Genomic DNA, 16,736 nt, shown 5'->3' with positions numbered 1-16,736 from the left:
ATTTTTTACAAAATCAATAATTTAATCAACCGTATGAATGGATGCTGTGTTGCTAACTGCTGACTTGGTGGGAAACGTAATCAGTATGCTGAGGGTAAGACAAAGAGTCATCTTCCCCTCCCCTGAAAGAAGTTTGTAAAGTTGTTCTGAAAATCAGCATAATTTGGATCTGCAGAAGCTCTGAAGTTACATGCAGTAAAAGATCCAAAAATGTACACAGTTTCTTGGTTGGTTGAATCAATTTGCAAAACCTTGAGCAGCCACTTTGTACAGGTAATTTTTTAATTTAGCCCACAAAAATATTCATGACACATGTACTAGACTTTAAGTTGGTTTTAAAGTTGAAGAAAACTGTAACCAAATACTCATGGATGTAAATCTGATTGACATATATCCCCTTACTTGATTTCTTGACCACTCTCATGGATTCATTTTCCTTGAGAGTTCTTTCAATACATCCATCACCTTCATCATCAGCTAGCCATTTGTTACATATGAACACCTGAGTGATACCAGTTGATGGGCAGTACACCTCGATCTGTAATTGGAAATGGTTTGCAAAGTGTCACCACTCTCCCTCTGAGGAATCTTAGTTAGCAAGATATGATACATCATAACATATTCAAAAACTTCAAATTTTTCTGCTTTAAAAAAGATATTTCTGTACATTTTCCAGTTTTCACTGAAATTTGAAAGTTGCTTTCCTGAAACTAGAGACTCACCTTTTCAAGATGCCAACCACTTCCAGGCCCAGAGTTATCATGTCCAACCACCAATCTGGAAAGTGGACTCAACAACGAAGCGCACTCTATATTGATGATGTCTGTGCGTCCTCTCTCAAAATTCCCTCCGTGTAACCAGATCTTTCCACTGTTTTCCTGTTTATCACCATGGCCACCGTGCATGACAATGTAAACCTTGGCACTAGTGCCAGCATGTCTCCTATCACTAGTCGTTACTCTGATTTCATAGGGAATACCTTTATGGAAGCAAAGGCACAAAAATGTCAAAGAGGAAAATTTTATCAATTTTCTACTTTGAAAAATGTCCATGTTGTGAATCTAATATAGTTATTATTTTGAATAATCTAAGATGGTATAGCAATTATTAAAGTACTTTTAACTCTTAATAATCATTAAAACATGCAAATTATATGCAAATTATATGTAAATTATATAAACGATACCATACCTGCAGGAGCATCACCAATTTTCCCACCAATTAAAATATCTCTTTGGATTTTTCCATCTCCTTCTTTCTTGTCAAACCATCTACCACAGGTAAATTCATAACATCTGTGTATTTCCGTATCATCAATTATCACCTATTAGTAGGAGATGATATTCAACATTTATTGTTTTTATAAACTTACATATTTCGCAATTAAAAAATTGAATCCAATCCCTCCCCATTATATAAAACATTTTATGAAGGTCCGAAACTTGAGAGTAACATCTTGCTAAATAAAAAAAAACATTCATTTTCTCTGTCTCTGTGATATTACAAATTTCATAACATACCTTATCCAAGAACCAGCCTGGTCCAATTCCAGAGTTGTCATGTCCAATGCGTATTTTGGTCAATGGACCTAATGATGGACTCTCCAGTGTAAATTTGTCTTCCCTGAATTACAAAATCAATGGAAAAGTATGATTTTTTACAACACAGCACAAATAAAACAAAGTTTCTCGACTGCTCTGATAACATCTATAAAACATATTACAAGACTTACAACGACAATTAAACTTTCATGATTTAACTCTGTGCACTGGAGTGATCATTTTTCATAATGTTAAGCAGTGGTTTACTTAATTTTGACAGAGGCTCAATTAATTATCAAGTTCTTGACAAATAAACAGTAAACCTAGAATTGTATTTATCTGACAAATCCTTGTCACTTTGTACATATACATGTAATTTTACCATCCAAAATTAATGGCAATGAAGCAACTTAGAAGGAAGAACCATAGCTACAAAGGCAATTTATAATAATTCATGATACCTTCAACAACAGTCTGACATTGTGAGGATAATATTCTACCCCATACTTCTCCAATAAAAACATCTCCTGAATGTTTTATGTGACATATATTTTTTCTGTAAGGATTTGTACTCACTGTCCTCTTTCAAAGTTGTTCTGTTTGTTGTCCAGTTTTCTTTCACCAGAATCACCAAGTTCACCAAATATTGTGATGAAAACGTTTGCATCAGTGCCAGCGTTACGTTTGTCACCAGTGTACACACGTACTATGTATTTGTTGGCTGTAAAAAACAAGGATGTTATTGTAAATACAACATTAAGACTGATATAAAGGGTAACATTCACACATCTTTATTGGAAAAATTTAGAGTTTTATAACATGGGAGTTTCTCATATGTGTACAGAATATACCAAGAAGCAACTCAACAGCGAACATTTTTGTAATCGTATTATATAAGATTTAGAAATTTTAAGTCTGCATTCAGGTCAAACTTATATAATCTGATTAAAAACAGCTGTTGAGATTTGCTAAATGTGTAACACTAGTAGACTTATTTTACCAAATCAAGGTATTAACGACATGTTTCTGTCTTTCAACAATTGCTGGTCACAAGCAATACCAGTAACAGCTACTTATGTACATCCATCATTGCAAGCAACGACAACTATCTCATGTAATCAAAGTGATCTTGAAGTTGCGTCAGATGCTGATAATGGATCAGACACGTTGACAGTCTACTCTCTCGGTGATCATGAACTCCATCATATCACCATTTCTGGTTTTTGGAACATTTAACATATAATATCAAACACAAAAACATTTCACAATATGGTTACAATATTCATATCATACATAAATACATAAGTTACACTGATATTTCCCAAACATTGACATGCACACACCCAACAATATTCTGACAGTATATGTATATGCAAATGGAAAAAAGCTACATGGTGTAGTCTTTCTTTATGTATGACATACCTCCTGGGTTCATGAGAGACAGCAATGATATCACAGCATCGGAAAAGTGGCAATGGGTGAAATAGAAAGCAAAGCAGGTGAGTGATGCACATTAAAAAAATAAAGTTATGAATCAAGACATCAAAAAAGAGGGATTAAACAAGAGGGGGAAAATGTGACATGGTTATGCCAAACCAAAACAAGGGTTTAAATTTATCTTACTGGAGACTAGTATATTATGTTTATCAATTGATTTAGTTTCTATGGTCATTATCATATTATATTTTTAAAGGTTAAATGGAAATAAACAGTGCAAAAAAATAGTTTCAAAATCCTCCATTCAACTGAACACTCTTGACTGAAAAGTCTTCCCATGAGTCCATATGAATAATTATTCTATTAAATACTGCTGTGTACTTTGGAAGATTTGTCCACTGAGGATAAGCTCTGATATCTGAGGGCGCCCTCAGTTGACAGCTTTCTTCCAGTGAATTGACAAATGTCCAAACCTCACGGTAGAAGTGCTAGTTTGAAATTGTAACAGTAGTTACATCAACAACATTATGCCAGGAACTTTATGTGTGATTTTATGGGAGTTTATGCATCTATTGACATAGTAAACTTTTTGAACAATTCTAAAATTTATACTTAAGAATTAATCTACAGTACACCATGTTTGCTGATCGAGGCAATGTGTCTCTATTGATATTGAAGATTTCTTTGAAAATCTATGTTAAAGGAAGAGAGTATTTATACAGCTGGTTGGTATTAGTACTGGGAAACGCTTACAAACTCTATGAATATAACAAATAGATGAGGATCTCTATGCAATGGCTACAGTAATATTGAATTTACCAGCTGGGGTAATTTCTGACAATTAGGCAATGGCTGAAGTTTGCATACATTGCATTGTTAGGGATAATGCAGAACAAATGTATCAAAAAAATCAAACTGAATGAAAAAATATCTTTCTTCCAAGAATGATGTTCCAGTTCATGAAACATGACTTGTGATAAAACAAACACAAACAAGATGTTTGCATTACCTTTCCCGACAAAGTTTGGATCAGTACTACCAATCAGATCCCGGCTAATCATTCCGTCCCCTTCATCCTTGGCAAGCCATTGGTGGCATGGAAAGTAATATTTCCCCTTCTTTGGGCTCTTGAGATCTGTTATGACAACTCTGTCCAGGAACCACCCTGGACCAAACCCTGTATTGTCATGTTCAATTCTAATGGAGAAATAAAATAAATTTTAATTTTAAATTTAACAGTTTTCATGAATACAAGGCAAAGTTAGCAATAACCAATGATTCATGATCTATCACTATTACCAATCTATTTCCCACGGTCGGGTTGGACCAATATACCAGCATATAATGGAGAGGACAGGATTGTGTTGAAGCATGGTGTACTGTACCTTCAGGGACAATGCTTTGTGGTGTGGATTCATTTTGAAATGAGAATTGTGAATACTGATCAACATTTTCCAAAAAATTTGCAACTGGTTAGGATTCCAAATAAAATTTGACGGGATTTACTTCTTGAATTCAAAACATTTGCACGAATCCCCTGATTGTTTATTCTTGATTTAAAAAGGAATGCTTGTTGTTTAAAGTTTCCTTGAGTACATTAGAATAAAAATCTAAGATTTTCATCATCAAGATGCCTATTACTGTACATGTAGATCCCCAAAGAAAAGGATTTGGTAGTTTCAATCAGTAAAAATTCACCATTGCAATATCAAACAAAATGTACACCAAAACACAAATTTTAGACTTACAGGAATTCTCAAAATTGTTCGTACCTGATTTTCTTTATTGGTCCAACATTATTTGCCGTCAGTTTACATATATCACTCTGTCCCCTTTCAAAGGGGTCTTGGTTGATTGGCCTCAAGTGGAATTTCTTGGTTGTGGCACGCTGACCAAACAGTGTGACATAAACGTTAGCATCAGTACCTGCTCCTTTCTTGTCTCCCGTTACCGTGACCACTTCATACTCTGCAGAGAAAAGAACAAATGATCTTTCATGAAATTTTTCTCCTTTTAATGACTGATATATTATTGTTATCAAAGTATATGTCAAAACTAAACTTTCCATAATCTACTGTTTAGGAATTAAAACTAGAAATTTAAAATTTCAATCATGTCATCACAAAATCTGAAAAAGTTGAGTTCAATTTATGGTAGCATAATCCACTTTCTCTGATGACCTGAAAGAGGTAACTCAGCATCTCTGTAAAATTTGTATTGTATTTGACTTATAAATTATGCAAATAAAAATTCATTGACAATGACATAGTCCCCACTTGAAATAGGGGAGTATTAGTCTTGATGGGGCAGGTAAATGTGGTCTTTAAGAAGTATCACTGGAGTGTATATGTAAGATCTATGGGCGCATAGGTCTATGTTGTTTTTCCCAATTTGAAACACATGAGGCATGTCTAAGTTATGGTTCTAAATCGGGAAAATAGATCAGACCTCTAGCTGTATTGGCCAGCCAAGAAATACATATGTGGATAATAAATGATGTCCAAGATGTGACATCTTAAGGTCTAATATCCTATCAAAATTGGAGGGTATAGAACTTGTGGTTACTGAGTTATGCATATATATGTATAATCAAGGTAAAAGTCATCGAGGTCACGTGACATTTTGAAAAAAAAATATATTGCTAATTAATCCCTATATGCCAAAAATCAGACTTCTAGCTCGATTCGCTTGCCAAGAATTAGATATGTGCATAATCAATGAGGTAAAGCTTGTGTTGTCATAAGGTCGCCCATCCTACTAAATATCTAGGACATAGCACTTGTGGTTACTTATTTATTGACAAAACGTATATTTTAGGTAAAAGGTCATAGAGGTCATATGAATTTGATCAAAAAATTTCTATTCTATAGTTATCCCTATATACGAAAAATCAGACATCCAGATATGTGCATAATTAATAAGGTACAGTATGTGGCATCATAAGGCCTTCCATCATACCAAATATGAAGGTGTACCACTTGTGGTTACTGAGTTATGGACTAATATGTATATTTAAGGTCAAAGGTCATTGCAGTCACGTGACATCTTGTCAAAAAAATTGTATTGCTAAGTTATCCCTATATACCAAAAATCAGACCTCTAGCTCTATTGGCTTGCTCAAAATTAGATATGCGTATAATTAATGAGGTACAATATGTAGCGTCATAAGGTGTCCCATCATACCATACATGAAGGGTGTAGCACTTGTGGTTACTGAGTTATGGACAAATATGTATATTTGAGGTCAAAGGTCACTGAGGTCACATGACAATTTGTCAAAAAAAATTGTATTGCTAAGTTATCCCTATATACCAAAAATCAGACCACTAGCTCTATTGGCTTGCTCAAATCAGATATGTGCATAATTAATGAGGTACAATATGTGGCGTCATTAAAGGTGTCCCATCATACCATATATGAAGGGTGTAGCACTTGTGGTTACTGAGTTATGGACAAATATGTATATTTGAGGTCAAAGGTCACCGAGGTCACGTGACATCTTGTCAAAATATCTGAGATATCATCGTGAATGGAGGGACATGACCCAATCTATAAGCCCCCTGGACTTCATCCGTGGGGCTAAAAACTGTGTCACCGCATCCTTTTTGCTATATGAATATGATGAGAAACTAAATTTTTATTTTACTTGGCCTTATACATGGGATTCTATGCAGAGCTGACTTATACATGGGAGTCTATGGACTGCCTTATACATGGGAGTCTATGGACTGACTTATACATGGGAGTCTATGGACTGCCTTATACATGGGAGTCTATGGACTGACTTATACATGGGAGTCTATGGACTGCCTTATACATGGGAGTCTATGGACTGCCTTATACATGGGAGTCTATGGACTGCCTTATACATGGGAGTCTATGGACTGCCTTATACATGGGAGTCTATGGACTGCCTTATACATGGGAGTCTATGGACTGCCTTATACATGGGAGTCTATGGCAGCTGCCTTATACAGGAGAGTCTATGGAGGTGGAAACTAATAAGTCCTCTAACACGGCCAATTTGATCGCATTGTGAAACAAATCGACGTGCATCTGTATGGGGTAGGGTACTATCCTTGTGCAAAGTTTGAAAGAAATTGACCTGGGCATGTCTGAGATATCTGCGTGAACGGACGGACGCACGCACGCACGGACGCACACACGGACAAACACACGCACGGACATGACCAAACCTATAAGTCCCCCCGGACGTTGTCCGTGGGGACTAAAAATTGATGTTAACTTATTATGAAGATGTTCAAGGCAAACAAAAGAGTCAGCAATGAATTCAAACTACCGTGTACTGACCTGTTTTGCCGTACTTTTTGCCATCAAGTGCCCTTAATTCTCGACTGAGTTGACAATCACTTTCAAAGAGAGAAAGCCACTGATTGCATGGGAATATCCAGGACTTTCCAGTATTGACATTTGTCACAACCACCTCCTCAAGGAACCAGCTGTGTCGTCTCTCCAAGCCATCATGCTGGAAAGGGACACAGAAAATTGAGAAAATTGTAAAATGTATCTGCTGATATATCACAGAACACTTACTACAGTACAAGAACACTTTAGTATCACTATAAAATTTCTCCTTTATGTCAGTAATCCTGAATGCTTTTTGTTGTTTTCTAAAAATTTTTTTTCCTGGACAAATTATCATAATGCATCATACATGTACTTCATAGTGAAATGTTAGAACCTGGTATTAGCCTACTATTCATGGCAGTATCAGACACTGTAGCACCATAGACAAAATGCCATACATCAAAACATTGTTGACATATTGTAAAAAAAATCATGAAATTTATTATCAATTTTGCTATATTTTTGATGATTTGTAATTTATTCTTACTTTCTGGAAAATGTTATATCTGAAGACTACTGTAACGCGGATACAAAATAAATGATGGCTTCTCTCCATGACAGTGCTGTCATCCCTGGGGTTCATGTACTTTAGCAAATGATTCTTGTGGACTCAGAATATGTTTAACCAATATGGCCTTGGGAGCTAGCAGTTACCTGCTAAAGTACATGTACGGTATCTCCAGAGAATCTGTCTGCTAGTTGAGAATGTAATTCCACGAATAACTAGACGGCCAGACAGTACCTGCTACACAGAATGACAAAGTAAATATCTAAAACTCACCTCTATGTGAAGTGATGTTAGGTCTCCAAGGTCTTTGCTCTTTATTTTGAAAATTTTCTTCTTGTTTCTTGGAAATTTGAACGGAACACCGGAATTGACCTTGCCTTGTTTCTTGGCAGCGGATGCCTTGGAGAGATTCTTTTTGGGCATTTTACCCTTGGTGCCTTTGATCCAGATTGAAACCTGTCAGGAATTGACGAAAAATATTATACTTGAAAATGAAAGGACAGCATCATTATTCTTATTATTTAGAAATATGCCAAGTTTAGTGATATATGTGCAATGTTTTGATATTATCCCTCATTTAAACCTTACTGTATGTATATCATTTGACAACATGACACTGATTGTTTTTATGTTCATACAATGTACATTGCTGTGGGTAAACACACAGAAATGTTGATTTTTGCACTTCATCAAATAGAGCAACAGTTTGAGAATAATTTGATCAAGTATATACGGTGAGTTTAATGATATGTGTAATTTTTGAAAGTCTCCCAAATTTATTCTTTGCTACAGGTAAAAATCTATTGGAGGTAAGAAGATTGAACAACAAGACATTGATCTTTCCCAAATTTATTCTTTGCTACAGGTAAAAATCTATTGGAGGTAAGAAGATTGAACAACAAGACATTGATCTTTCCATGTTATACACTGCCACTGAAATCACAAATTCTGATTTTCATATTTCATAGAGCAAACATGTTGAGAATTATTCTGATCAAGTGCATGGTAAATACATAACACATATTAGTAAAAAGATAAATATGCTAATAAAAAGATACGATGAATAAGATATTTATGATAAAAAGATAAACTTATTTAAATTGATAAATATTTTACACAGATAAATTTTTGTTTGAACAGAGAAATGTAAAATATGTACTTACATTAGCCTCTGTGGAGGCATTCTTTTTATCTCCAGTTTTCACCTCTATCCTGTAGGTCACCTGACCTGAAAGCTTACCCCTGGGACTTCTGGGGTAACTACCAGTGACGCTCTATGATACAATCAAAGATTACAATTTACAGAGATTATATAACTGCTCTTGATGGAACTGTAGGTCACATTTCAATAAGAAGCAAACTCTGGACTATGACCAAAGTGGGGAAAGACATCAGAATACAAGAATACAATAGAGATAGCGTGCTTGATAGGCAGATTGTGAAGTACACTGTAGTTGATCATTCCTTGCAAGATTTAAGGTTGTTACTTTGAGCCGCATCATTTAACTCTCTTCGCAAACTAGTAACATACAGGAAAGCTAGTGAAACAATGAAGCCAACTTTCTTTCTACAGTACTTCAAAGTTGGATTTAAGTTTTGCTGTAGTTGATTCTATGCATTTATTTGCTCATAAATGTATCTGAAACAGTTAACTACATATATCATACCGGTATGCTGGTAGAAATTGAAATATCGTATGCTTCATTCTATCGGAATAATTAAACAATACTAATGTACTGCCTTGTCCAAATATTACCCCTCTTCTCTCTCTCTCTCTCTCTCTCTCTCTCTCTCTCTCTCTCTCTCTCTCTCTCTCTCTCTCTCTCTCTCTCTCTCTCTCCCTCCCCACCCACACAGTGGGCATTCAGATTAAACAATGATTGCATCATGAAGCTATTGTATTTTTGCATGTGCCCTTTCCTTTACACCTACAGAGCATTGGTACACATCAGTTGAGTGGTACATCGGTGCATTGAGCCTTGTACAACTTTACAATACAGATTAAATTCTAGGTTGTTCTCCTATCTAACACTTACACATTGGACATAAACACAGTACTTGATTGTCACAGCCTTTAAACAGTTGCTATGAGGCAATTCTGCTAAGTCTGTTATCAGAACAGCTGATTGGAACACAGAGTTAAGATGATTTGGTACATGTACTGTACATGATCAATGTCAAATTCACCATCATTCACCCAAAATACAATTACAGTGAACTGCCTGTATGAATTAAAAGCTGATTTACTTCAAGCTAATGGTAACATAAAAATCATTCAATTAGCAATTAACAATTCAGTTTATTCAGTACTTATGGCATATGGCCAATATGTACAAACAGTAACATTAGTAGTGATTACAGATTGCTAGTCAATGCAATAATTGCATCCACAAAAAAAGGGAAAAAACAACTTATCTACAAGTAAGTAGGCGTTAACAAAAACAAACTCTTTAACTTACTCTTCGATGGTAATTTCTCTCCTTCGTTTTGTTGCTTGAAAAATATATTTACTCAGTTTTCTCAATGTGGCAAAAAATCATTCTTTATCCAAATGTATTCAATACTTGTATGTTAAATGTAGGTTAAGTCTTGAGGCTTTTATCTCTCCCCCCCCCCTCCCCCCTGACCATTTTCACTTGCAAATTAATAACAGACAAATTGGCAAACATGGACAATGTTGTAATGTTGTAGAACTGTTGGTCAATCTTCCTTCAGTTAGAAACTTGCTTGTTTTGGGTTGCCTATCATGATAAAAAGATTAAAGTGACACCCCTACGATTATGAATAATTATATAATTTTATACTGATGATCACAGACAGAAGTGTCAAACTGTCATGACACAGTATATATATTACACTAACTTTGTTTTATTTCTCATTAGATTAAATATTTTGTTCATTTTCTTAATGTTGTATTGTATACAAGTTAACTTCCTAGTTTTCAAATAAATATCTAAGTAATCATTTTGGTTCATTTCTTGATTTCATTTTGATTCATTTCATTCAGAACTCTGAGTTTGCCAGAATCATCAGTCCATATATCAACATGTGACAAATACAGAAGATTATGTGGCAATAATTTCTGACAAAACATGTCAAAGACAGGCAGTAAATTAATGTTGTTTTTATGACATTTCAGACCTACTGTTGAAAGTTCTTGAAAGTAAAAATCGAAAACATCACCATTTTGAACTGCACTGATAGAAAACACGCCATAAATTATGACTCCAAAAATCTGGGCTACTCTTTCAAGGTGTTGAAAACAATATCGATGAGGTATCATCACTTGATCAACGTATCTGTTTGTACTGAAACATCATAGCCTTACTTTTTTGCTCTTTAACCCCCATTCCCTCTGTACAAAGGTCCAAGCTGCTGTAGGAGAAAACTGGGCCTTGAAAAGTTTTCATGATTCAAAGATTATTAAAGCAGCTGAAGAATTTTATTTACTGATCAGGTATTATTCTCTCACTGAATGATTACAAACTTGAAAGCGTTGATATTAAATATTTCAGTGCTGATATGAAAAACATATTTCAAATTTTTAAATTGATGTGCATTAGCCACAGTGCTGATGTTATACATGCATGAATACATTTTGTACTTTATAATTTCAAATTACAAAACATACGGAAATATATGACTGCCACATTTCAAGCAACAGACAGTTCTCCCAATATCTATCCATTTGTTGTGACTGATTTGTAACTGTGGTATTAATCATGTCTGTAATATGCTTTCAGGCTATCAAACAGGGTTGTACATCATTACCGGTAAGCCAGGACAAACAAGTTAATTCAAAAATTCTTTCTTTTGATAGAAAAACTCTCTCCATGGAAAATCAATAAGCTGAAAGTTTGTTGCTATGGCAACATTTTAGAATGCATGATGTATTCTTGAACACACAACTATTTATTTAACAAAGTCTTAAAACACAAAACGATTTTAAGTCAGAACGCAAAACTATTTCAATTCAGACCACAACTATTTTAATTTAGAGCTTACAAGTATTTGCTTTGTTTCAATTTCCAAATTGCAAAAATTCATACTGTGAATTTCTTTCTCAAAAATCTCTGTAATTACATGCACTTTACTCAAAACAAAATGTATCAGCTCATTTGACAGTTTTCAAAATACTTCAAAATACGCCTTTTTTTTTAAATAATTAGTATACTTACAGCACCGGCAGGAGGTTTGGGTGTAAAACCAAATTTTCTGGCAAAGTAGTCTGCGAGATGTGGATCATTGATTGAGCTATATGGAGGAAGTGTAACCGTCTGTCCATTTTCGACTCTTGGATAATGTTTAATATTGGCAAGATCTATGGAATCATATTTCCTAGCTGAAATTTGAAAAGAAAAGAGAATTATGGTTAAAAGTAGAAAACCTTTGAATGAGGAATCATAAAATTCTGCCTCTGTGACAAACAAGACCAGAAAATTTGGCAAACTTTTACAAAACTTTTGGTTACAAGTGGATCCACTTGACATCACTGACAACAGAGATGTGTAAAGTATAACAGGATTGGTATTGTTTTTGGGAATTATTTGCATACATGAATACTGTCACACTGTACTTAAATTGAGAATTACATCAAAGTGAAACTGTCATTTTTTGTTTGTTTGACAAATTCCCATCAGGTTTCTTACCGGCATAGGGTGCTTTCCTGCTGACTCTAGATTCTATTGGTTGGTGTTTCAGCGTGACTGTAAATCGTCTGTGTTTGTGTTGTGTAAGGTCTGCTCTTGAGTCATGCCATGCTGGCCTGCTGTCCACTGGAGCTGTCCTCCTTAACGGGGCTGTGGGAAAAATGAGAAGACCATGGTTAATCCACAGGTGATTGTCCACAATGTAAATTTTCTCCCAAAATTTTATCAAACCAAGGAGAGATGAGCCACGAGTATGAGACACTGGGCATTTGGCAGACATCTCCACAGAGTTTGAAAGTGCATGTACTTTCAGACGTCATAAGTCCTTGTTATATAAAGTATATCAAATTTTAATAATAAAAATAATAGTATAATAATTTCAAGAGGAAATCATTGAGTCAACATACCAGATACACCCTTGTATTATTAAACTTTCTTCATTAAACATTTTGCGATGGGAAATGAATTATTCTGCAACACGTATAATATATCCAGCAATATCAAATTTATCTGTTTCCACTACAATTACTGGAACTCCATAGTCAAGAGGGTCCTGTATTATTTATAGTCACTAATTTGTAATATCACACTGACTGTCAAAAGTGAACAAATCTGTTCAGATTTTGGTTGTCGAAGAAACAGTTTCTGAGAGTAATACTGTGGTCCTGTAGCCTAGTTTTATAATCCTACTCATACATGTATATGTACACCTTCATTGGCATTCACTGGTCCACAGGATGGCTTTGAGAATGGTGAATTGATCATGTACAATGTTCATGTAGGTCTGGGTAGTCCTGGTTAATAGATTAATTCATTTACCAACTCCTGACGACATGTACATGTACATGTTTGTAAGTGTATGTCTCAAACGTATGCTGGCATAGTGTGCAGAATAATTCCTGTAGAATACCTGATTGTGGTCTTGGTCTGCCAACTGCATACGGAGGGTATGGATCTCTGGACTTGACAGGTTGCATTGTTGTCGATGATCCCGGAGTGACCATCAAACTCTTTACGGCACTGGAATTCATCATCCTACTTGGATATTGGAAGGAATCGGAGAGGGGCTGGTATAATTCACTGTGCTGACACCATGCTCTTTAAATTTGTTGTGTACCAATTTCCTGTCAACGGCAAAAGAAAGCAGTATTTGAATATGATGCACAGTATTTTGACAAGTGTGTACTCTTAAATAAAATAAACAGTCATAGATAATGCTAACGAAATAAGTGTTTTTGTTTTGTGTCAGACTGAGTGTACTTTGATTTTGATAAAAATAACCATCATTGATTCCCGCATGAAGTATTTTTCACGACCATGTACTCTTAATATTTTGGACTTGTACATGTATAAAGTTGTATAGCTGTCAATGTCTAAGGATAGAATGTGATCTTCATTTTAACCCTTTGAGTGCCAAAGTCAATTTTTGCTGCCTTTATAGAAATATTAGAATATACCCAAGTCAAATTTTTTCAGATTTTGCCAACATTTTGATAAAGAACTACAGCAAATGAGGTGTTATGTCCTCTTGGTTAAAAATTATCAAAAAAATTACAAAACATTCCTAAAAATTAGTAAAATGTTGCTCTGAAACTTTGGTGGGAAAAATTGCATCTCTCAAAGGCTTAATAATCTGGGGAATATAGCACCTGTCTTAATTTTCATTCTCATTTTCGTAAGCGGCCCAACAGTATTCACTTACATTAAGATTACCGTATATGTGCCATTAAACAACCTGTCTCACAGTGATATCAATTTTATGTAAATTTTTATAAAGCATTCACAGTGTCTCTTTGGCAAAAATAAACGTTTATGACTATACACAGTGTCACATCTTTTTCAGCAATCACAGCTTTCTTTTAAAAAAAATCTTGCCATTTTAGAATATTCATGTGACATTTATTACACACAGTGTAGCAACATGCAGCTTGGTGGCCTTGCATGGCGCCGGTTCTATTGCAAATCTTATGAGTGAATTCTTTTAGCACAGACACATCTCCAGGCAATGCTCACAGTTGGACAGGGAATCTGAGATGGAGAAACACTATCCTATGATTACTATCTGGAAACAGCAAAAGGTTATCCACTTTGGGAATATCAAGTCATTCTGAAAATGCCTTAAACACGGCTACACGTACATCAGATATTTTATATTCATTTCCGCTAAAACTCTCTATCTCCTAAACATACTTTTATTCACTTTTCTTTCTGATTTTCCTGGGGTTGTTTTGCCTGACAGAATTTGATCATTGTAGATTTATGGATTAAATAATGTCATATGTTAATTTATCTATTTTTAACTGTCATTATCATACCCTAATGGGAATAACATGTAAATATGTGTGTGGATATGCTTACATGATGGAGAAATATCTAAAACATGAAATGTTGATGTATTTGTCTTTACCTGTTCTAAGATGCTGAAATATAACATCACCAAATACAGTGTTAATGCTACATGTATGTACAGTATCCCAATCAGTGAGATATAGCAGAGGGTATACATTATGCATAAGATCATGTGTAAGATGATGAAAATTGTCAATTTTCATCACAAAGTACAGTTCTTTTAAACTACTTCCCAAGACTGTTTGTTAGATTTTCATGTAAAATAAATACCCTTTAAAATATTGCACTAAAATTTAGAAAAAATTTCAATAAGTCTTATTTTTCACATTTCAGTACATGTATATCAAGACAATACATGTATAATGTATCTTCCCTACCAATGGGTGTCATTTCATAGTTTCCCACATTCAGAGGCAACATAAAAGTGTAAATTTAAGATCTTTTACAATGTATTCCTATTCTTAAGTGAGTCAATAAGTTTTATCAATAGCTCTTGCTGATCTGCCATTAGTGACACTACTGGCCTGTGTACCTCATGCACTTACATGTATTAAGTACTCTAATGTGTTTCCATCGTAATGGCAAGTTACTAAAAATACTTCTTTCTCTACTTAAGCACCATGTTGAACGTTGCTTGATGTATCAAACTGTAATTATCAAAACTATTTTTATCTTTCCAAGCAATTCCTTTAAACACGGGGCGCAGTGTACATGTATGAAACTAATAATTCATATCCATATATTTTCAAGTTTCATATGAAATTATAGTAAAGTCAACTTCTCTGTTCAAAGTGGCTGCATATTCCAACATGCAGACACAGGATATTACATGTACCAGTAAGCATGAATAAAATTTGGAATTATGACAACTGGTTGGTACACCAGTCTGAAATTCTCTCAGTCTAACTATGTCAGACTCTCAGTCCTTATATGTACTTTGATTCAACTCCCTACTCCATATAGAGAAGGAGAGGGATACAGAATATCCATATCTTTGCAGCAAATTTAAGTGGTGAGTTGAATTAAATCGACAAACAAACTAAATTGTTCCGTTGATCAGCTCAAAGGTATTTTGCAGGATGTATCCTTGAAAGTTTGTGGGAAAATAAATAGGCTAATGTTACTGTTTCTAATAAATTTCAACGGAGTACATTTTTCCCAAATACTGAGCAATAAGCCTAACTATACATGTATAGTTTTGCCAATCCCTTTAAAGAATAAATTTGCTGGCTTGAATAAATTGTTTACAGAGGTGCTTGCCTTTGAATCTGAAGACATTAGAAATTACATGACATTGTATACATCTACAGCATACTCATGGACAACACCAAAAATTAAAGACTCCATATAATGTTAGTACCTGTCGACTATCCAGTACATGTAGCAAGAACCATACAAAAGGAGACAGGCTAGCATACAATATTACCTACTGTATCTAATTATACAATCAGAATGAGCTAATCGGTCTACATTTATGTGTCTTAGCCAAGCTACATGTTAGTTGATATTGAAGTTGATGATAATGTACCGGTATAATACCATTCTGGCTAACTTACACTTTTCGAACAGGATCATCATCAAATATACAATGTAGCATGGAGTTTTTGACAAGCAGCTACTCTGTTGCCAGCAAGAAACCCACAGAAATCTTGTGTGTTTTGCAGCACCTGTCTTTTTAGGCTAATCCATTTTGTAGCCCCTGGCATGATTGTTATGGTGTTTGTAATATTCAGGAGAGTAAAAAAGTATTCTATATCACAGTGTACATTGATTTTATCCATACAGACTATAGTGAAAGAATAAGCATGGTGTTATATGCAGTGTTTGAAGATGTCAATGCCGCCTCACATGCACAGGTGTGCATTTACATTTGTTGTTGTGATT

General features: G+C 34.8%; 1 protein-coding gene across 2 annotated transcripts in view; it reads right to left on the bottom strand.

Annotated features, from left to right (window-relative positions):
* The window catches only part of LOC139141007 (lipoxygenase homology domain-containing protein 1-like), a 59,255-nt gene that overhangs the window by 27,225 nt on the left and 15,294 nt on the right, over positions 1-16,736 (bottom strand). For both annotated transcript variants that reach the window (XM_070710556.1, XM_070710557.1), the window contains exons 2-14: positions 13,414-13,627; positions 12,504-12,653; positions 12,033-12,196; positions 9,018-9,128; positions 8,128-8,310; positions 7,290-7,464; positions 4,751-4,946; positions 3,988-4,175; positions 2,118-2,262; positions 1,521-1,623; positions 1,192-1,324; positions 723-979; positions 403-538 (exon numbers count right to left, since the gene is read on the bottom strand). In XM_070710556.1, the coding sequence (XP_070566657.1) occupies positions 403-538; positions 723-979; positions 1,192-1,324; positions 1,521-1,623; positions 2,118-2,262; positions 3,988-4,175; positions 4,751-4,946; positions 7,290-7,464; positions 8,128-8,310; positions 9,018-9,128; positions 12,033-12,196; positions 12,504-12,653; positions 13,414-13,537 (2,065 nt within the window). In that variant the 5' untranslated portion in view covers positions 13,538-13,627. The remainder of the gene's footprint in view (positions 1-402; positions 539-722; positions 980-1,191; positions 1,325-1,520; positions 1,624-2,117; positions 2,263-3,987; positions 4,176-4,750; positions 4,947-7,289; positions 7,465-8,127; positions 8,311-9,017; positions 9,129-12,032; positions 12,197-12,503; positions 12,654-13,413; positions 13,628-16,736) is intronic.

This window comes from Ptychodera flava, chromosome 9 (genome assembly GCF_041260155.1).
Source record: "Ptychodera flava strain L36383 chromosome 9, AS_Pfla_20210202, whole genome shotgun sequence".
Lineage (NCBI taxonomy): Eukaryota > Metazoa > Hemichordata > Enteropneusta > Ptychoderidae > Ptychodera > Ptychodera flava.
The sequence above is the reverse complement of the archived record's forward strand: the minus strand, read 5'-3'. Positions and strand labels throughout refer to the sequence as shown.